Below are 6,740 nucleotides of genomic sequence, written 5' to 3'. Positions count from 1 at the left end.
CAGGTTAAACCAATGTGTGTGATGTAATAATAATGGTTTGAAAACAGACAGGATGACATATCTGGGGTAGAGAGAGAGAGAAAGGGGGGGATAGGGAGAGAATAAACGAGACAGTAGTAGTGAGGGTCTAGTGAGTTTAAATTGAAGGCAGGCAGGCAGGTAGTTGACCTGTTAACCTCTGGTATTAACCAATCCTGCCTTCCCTAGTCTATATAGAGGGATTACTGGGGGATTCATGGAACACTGACCCTTTGTTGGCTCAGTTGACTCCTGGTTACTATGCTCTTTTAGCTGTCACATGATCTGTGACAGCTATGATACTGTACCTAGAGGCAAAGGTTCCTCTCCTCTCTTACCTCCTCTCCATCCTTAACGGTTATGTACCCTTATAATCTCCAGCTGGCACAGCCAGAAGAGGACTGGCCACCCCTCAGAGCCTGGTTCCTCTCTAGGTTTCTTCCTAGGTTCCTGCCTTTGTAGGGAGTTTCTCCTATCCACCGTGCTTCTACGTCTGCATTGCTTACTCTTTGGGGTTTTAGGCTGGGTTTTTGTATAGCACTTTGTGACAACTGCCGATGTAAAAAGAGCTTTATAAAATACATTTGATTGATCCGCTTCTCTCTTACCTGTCTTTCATCTCCTCTTTATCATGTTCTTCTTCTTCCTTCCTTCCTTCCTTCCTTCCTTCCTTCCTTCCTTCCTTCCTTCCTTCCTTCCTTCCTTCCTTCCTTCCTCATCGCCTTGTAATTTCCTCCTACTCGACATCAACCCCTCTATCTTTGTCTTTCTCTCTTTTCCTCCCTTCTCTCGCTCGCTTCTCATCCTCTCCTCATCTTCTTCCACCTCTCCTACCCTCCCCCCCTCTCTCCTTCCTCTCGCCCTCCTCTCCTCTCTTCACCATCATCTCCTGCCTCATCTCATCCCCTCTTCTCACATCCATCACTCCTGTCGTCCTCACCAAGGCTCTTGGGCAGCAAGTTGCGGACAAACTCGCCGTGGTCTCCCACATGGAGGATGCTGTAGACGCTGGAGGTAATCAGCTCTTCCTGGGTGTAGCCTAGGTAACCCGTCACATTCTCCGACACAAACACGATCCGGCCCTCGCGGTTCACCACAAAAAAGAATCCGTCCAGAGCCTGGCCCGAAACAGAGGGAGGGACAAAAGAGGAGTGAAACGGACACCTCTGGAGGAAGGGGAACACAAAAAGGGGGGGACCTTAGCCTCTCTCTCAGCCCCAGCCCCAGGGAAAGTGGGCCAGGAACTAACATACTGACACTGGACCTCACTGAGAAACTACCTCCTGAGAACCACACATACAGTCACTGAATCACTCTGGACAATACAGAGAAAATGTTGAAGACAGAGAGATTCTAACTAAATTGCCGTCATCCCTGAAAATTACATTTGAACTTTTACACAAAAACATACACAATACTTTATCTAACTTTGTATGAATCTACTGTGAGCAGGTGCAATCTAATTACTACCCATGTATTTACTAATGAGCAACCAATTAGATGATTATCTTCTCAATAAGATGATTATCTTCTCAAAAAGATGATTATCTTCTCAAAAAGATGATTATCTTCTCAAAAAGATGATTATCTTCTCACGAAAGAGTACCTGTGCTTTAGAAAGCGGCATTACTGAATTATCCAATCAATGGATAAGTGGACACTTCCTGTGTCTCTCACTGAAATTCAAATTCCACCAAGCTTTATTGTTTCACTCACCTCAAGCAGCAGCGGCCTCAGAGCCTCTTTCTCCACCATGCCCTGACTACTGGACGAGATGTCACTCTTCTGCACCTCGTCTTCCGGTGACATCATAGCCGCTTTCTCTGCAGGGGGCAAACGCACACATAGATCTTAAGAACAGTTCCAATACGGGGGGACTGAACATGGGGTGATCAGCCATTGCTAGCATGTACTTTTAGTCTTCCTTATTTTACTGACATCAAACATTACATAGGCATTATGTAATTACTTAGTAACTCCAAGTAATAACTCCTAAGTAGCTTGTTATATAAGTTACTCCCCTCATAATGAAGCTGGTATTATTCAATAGAGAATAATGAACTGTGTGGGCTGTTGATAAACTGTGTTCTGATGACATCAGTCCAGCTCAAAGGGTTAGGGGGACTCAACACAGCACATAACTACAGCATTCTGTAACTGTACTGTACAGTTACTGTACAGCAGCTAAAGCCAACAACTGGAAGTGAGCGGGAGACGGCCTGTTTATTCTGGCATGGACACCAATGAATACTGCTTGGAGGAGGGATTCTAATTAAACCATACCCCATGTAGATGTATATATCATGTCAAAAACTCTTAAAAAGCCATTCAACAATGACCCAAATCTCTTCTTGGACCTGGTGTAAGGTTCTACTTAGGACAAAAAGGGCCAAAGAGAGTGATGAGGAGAGGGAGCCAGGGAGGGGGATGGTGCATCTGTGTATTGTCAAGTGACAATGTTTTTTTCTCTTCCTGATCAAAGGCTGCTGACGCCCTGGCCCTGTTGTGGACAGAGAGAAAGATGCTGATCTGAGAGATGATGATTGGTGCCTGAGGCCAGCAGGGTGAAATTGAGTAAAGATACAGAGAACTAGACTGAGCTGGATCGGGGGGGGGGGAAAGAAAGAAAGAAAGAAAGAAAGAAAGAAAGAAAGAAAGAGAGAGAGAGCAGGGCTGGGGGGATAGAGACAGGAAGTGGTCCCCAGCTGTGTCAGTCCAACCCATCTCCCAGCATGAACTCACTACACTACAGGAAGAGCATGGGCAGGTGTGTATCTGTGTTTATGGGCGTGTGTGTGTGTGAGAGTGAGTGAGTGAGTGAGTGAGTGAGTGAGTGAGTGAGAGAGTGAGAGAGTGAGAGAGTGAGAGAGTGAGAGAGAGAGAGAGAGCAGGGCTGGGGGAGAGACAGAGAGAGACAGAGGGCAGGGGGAGAGAGAGACAGACACACAGAGAGATAGAGAGAGACAGAGACTTTGTCTTTCTTTACTGAAACATTCTCATTTCATTTAAAACTCACCCCCTTTAAAAATAAAAACCCTAAATATATCCTGTACTGCATACATGTACCATACTCACCTTTCCAGCTACCACATGATACAAACCAACATCACAATACCCAAAACAATACCCACTCCTACAACCGTATATCCAAAACACCTTCCCCAGCTATACAGACAGCCCCCCCAACACACCACATCTCCTCAAACATCTCCACACTTTTTATCCTTTTATAGAACTCAAACTCAACCCTAAGGCGCGCAGAGACCATCCCATTAAACATTAGTAAAGGGTCTGTTATCCCCCGAACTTTGACCCTGTTCCTCCTTGTTAGCCAAATAGCTAACTTTGCCTGAGCAAACAGAAAATTCAACAAAACACATTTGGCCTTCTCCTTGCTCGAATACCTGTATCCCATTATAAACACCCCAACAGTAAAACCCACCCCCAACCTCTCACACAGACATTCCAACAGAGACATTAGTGACATTAACCTGGTGCACACAGAAAACACATGAATCACAGTTTCTCTCATGACACAGAAAGGACACCCCTGCCCGACTCCCGGTTCAACCCATGCCAACCAGCTGTTAGTGGCCAGGGCTCCATGAAGAACCCTCCACTGGAGGTCCCCTGACCTCTTTGGTACTGGGGGTTTGTAGAGCCCCCCCCATCTAAAACCCACCATACTCTCCGCCCCACATACCCCCTGCCACTGATGTGCCTTCACTCCTATTAGGCTCCTAATATTCCTAACCTTAACGCAGAGGTTGTAGAGGGCTTTACCTCCCACCCCTTCAAACTCCCCCAGGCTCGGAGTGTTAAAATCTAACAAGTCCTCCAGACCCCCTTGCCAGTCTCTGCCGTCACCTGCAGTGGCGGAAACATTGGTGGCCCCTCTCCCTTTGGCCGCTCAAACATCCCCCTTACCGGCTCAGACAGTGCCTCCTGGACCTCCTCCAGGAATCTCTCCAGCAGCCTAAGAGACATTATTCCTGTTTGTTGTGCCAAGACTTCCGGGGTTTTCCACCCCTCCTCTCCCAGCAGTCTCAGGTCACCCAGCCTTTGTAAACCCGCTGCCATCAGTTGCCTCTGCAGGGTGGCCGACTGGACTGATCTCAAAGGGATATCTGGGTTGTTGAAGATAGGCTCCACCCACAGCCCAGGCTCCACACCCCCGTCTCATGTGGGCCTTAGCAGCTGCCAGGCCCTCAGCATTGCAGAGTAAAAATCTGAAAGACCTGCTGTACTCAGCCTCTCCAGCTTCATGAGGAACAGCTGCTGGTCCAACCCTAATCCGCCAGCTCTCCTCAGCAGCGCGCATGCTGGTTCCCTCCAGCCAACATCAGTATGGTACAGCAGTCTCTGCACCGCCTTTAGCCGGAAGGCAGCCATCCTGCTCTCCAGTTCCACCAGGCCCTGTCCTCCTTCGTGGACGGTCATGTACAACACTGCCGCCCTCAGCCAGTGATGGCCCGACCAGAAGAAGTCCACCAGCTTGCGTTGCAGGTCTGCGAGCAGACCGGCGGGGGGGGGGTTGAGGACAGCCAGTTTATGCCACAGGGAAGATGCCACCAGGTTGTTAATTATCAGCACCCTCCCTCTATCTGACACTTGGGACAGGAGCCACCTCCACCTGGCCAGTCTTGACACCACTGCCTGTGACAGCCCCTCCCAGTTCTTCCTGACCCACCTCTCCGAGCCCAGGTACACCCCCAACACTTTAAGCCCTTCACAACCCCACTGCAAACCCCCTGGAAGCAGAGGAGGAGCCCTATCCTCCCATGCCCCACATAACAGAGCTTTGCTCTTGCCCCAGTTTACCTTAGCTGATGAAGCTCCCCCGTACACCTTCAGACTGGTCTCTAGTGCCTGCATATCTTGACCATCCCTGACCATCACAGAAACATCATCTGCATATGCTGACACTGCTATTCCTGTCACCACATCCATGCCTGTCCAGCACACTCCCTGCAGTCTCCTGCGTAGCAGTCCTAAAAAAGGCTCAATGGCTAGTGTGTATAACTGCCCAGATAGAGGGCATCCTTGTCTAATGCCCCGTCTCACACAGACTAGCCTACTGAGCCCCCCTTCCACCTTAACCATACATGACGCCCCAGCATACAACAGCTTCACATAGGTCAAAAAGCTTATCCCAAACCCAAACACAGACATCACATTAAACAGATACTCATGGTCCACTCTATCAAAAACCTTATCTTGATCTAAAGAGACCAGTCCAAAGTTCACATTTGAACTTCTCGACAAGTCCAACATGTCCCTAATTAAGAACAAGTTCTCCGTGATTGAGCGTCCCGGTACACAATATGTTTGGTCCTTATGTACTATCGAGTCCAAATGGGACTTCAGTCTGTTAGAGAGGACCTTGGCAAATATCTTGTAGTCCGCACAGAGTAATGCCACAGGCCTCCAGTTCTTAAGTTCACAAAAGTCCCCTTTTTTGGGAAGCCGCCCGACGGCAGCTCATCGGCAACTCTCCTACCACGACGCATTCACGCAACACGCAAAAGAAGTCCTGTCCAATTATTGCCCAGAATCTTTTATAAAACTCCACTGGGAGTCCATTGACCCCCGGTGCATGACCGGGGGACATCTGGGTTACGGCCTCTGCCAGTTCATGGGACAACAGAGGAATGGCCATTTCATCCCTCTGTGCCAGAGAGAGCTTAGGGGGTCCTGCGAACAAGACCTGAGCACTCATAGGATCACACACTTCTGCCCTATACAATTCAATATAAAACTCCACAGTCCGCTCCCGCATCTCAGCCACCACAGAGGTCACCCGCCCATCAGAAAGCCGTAGACAATGCATACCCTTAGCTTCACTGCTCTGTCTTTCCAAACCAAAGAAGAAGGAGCTGGGAGCATCCATCTCCTTGAGCATGGAGAACCTAGCTCTTACAAGTGCTCCCTTTGCTTTAACCTGGAAAGAACTGCCCAGGTCCCTATGTAATTCAGCTAAATTAGCCTGGAGGCCTACATTGCCTTGCCCCACCATCTCTACCTCCATCTCACTAATACAACGCTCTAGTTCCCCCAATACTCTCCTAGCCTCTGAGGATGAGAGAGCTGTGTACTGTTGACAGAAAAGCCAAATTTGGACTTTCCCCGCATCCCACCATTGACTCAGAGACTCATACTCCTCTCTTCGATGCCCCCACCTTTCCCAAAAGGTCTGAAAACCTGAGCAAAAAGTGGCATCTTGTAAGAGCTTTACATTGAACTTCCAATAAGATGCCTGCCGGGGCCCTGGTGAAATAGACAGCCGAGCCATGGTTATGTGGTGATCCGAAAACCCCACCGGCAGAATGGTAGCGGCCAACAGCCTATTGCTCCGATTCCTAGACATATAAAACCTATCAAGTCGGGCTGCACTCACCCTAGCCCCAAAAACCTTCACCCATGTATACTGTCCTGTGTTTGGATGTTTAGTTCTCCAAACATCCACTAGGTCGAACTGATTAATGATGTCCCTTAACACTCCCACTGACACTGAATGAGGCTCTTCCCCATTTCTGTCTTTTGTAAAATCCATGGTACAGTTCCTGTCCCCGCCGACCACCAGCGTCTCCTCAGGCGCTACCTGTGAGAGTTCCTGTCTAAGACTCCCAAATAGAACCCCTCTTTCTCTCCCTGTATTAGGTGCATACACATTTATAAAGACAAAACCCATGTTGTTAATTTCAGCTTTAACAACAAGCAGC

General features: G+C 48.6%; 1 protein-coding gene across 1 annotated transcript in view; it reads right to left on the bottom strand.

The window, feature by feature from the left end:
* The window catches only part of LOC115184015 (nuclear receptor coactivator 1), a 96,335-nt gene that overhangs the window by 18,126 nt on the left and 71,469 nt on the right, over positions 1–6,740 (bottom strand). Inside the window, exons 5-6 of the mRNA XM_029745330.1 lie at positions 1,735–1,841; positions 959–1,136 (exon numbers count right to left, since the gene is read on the bottom strand). Of these exons, the coding sequence (XP_029601190.1) occupies positions 959–1,136; positions 1,735–1,841 (285 nt within the window). The remainder of the gene's footprint in view (positions 1–958; positions 1,137–1,734; positions 1,842–6,740) is intronic.

Source organism: Salmo trutta, chromosome 1 (genome assembly GCF_901001165.1).
Source record: "Salmo trutta chromosome 1, fSalTru1.1, whole genome shotgun sequence".
Taxonomy (NCBI): Eukaryota; Metazoa; Chordata; class Actinopteri; order Salmoniformes; family Salmonidae; genus Salmo; species Salmo trutta.
Note: the sequence above shows the minus strand (reverse complement) of the source record. Positions and strands in the feature narration are given on the sequence as shown.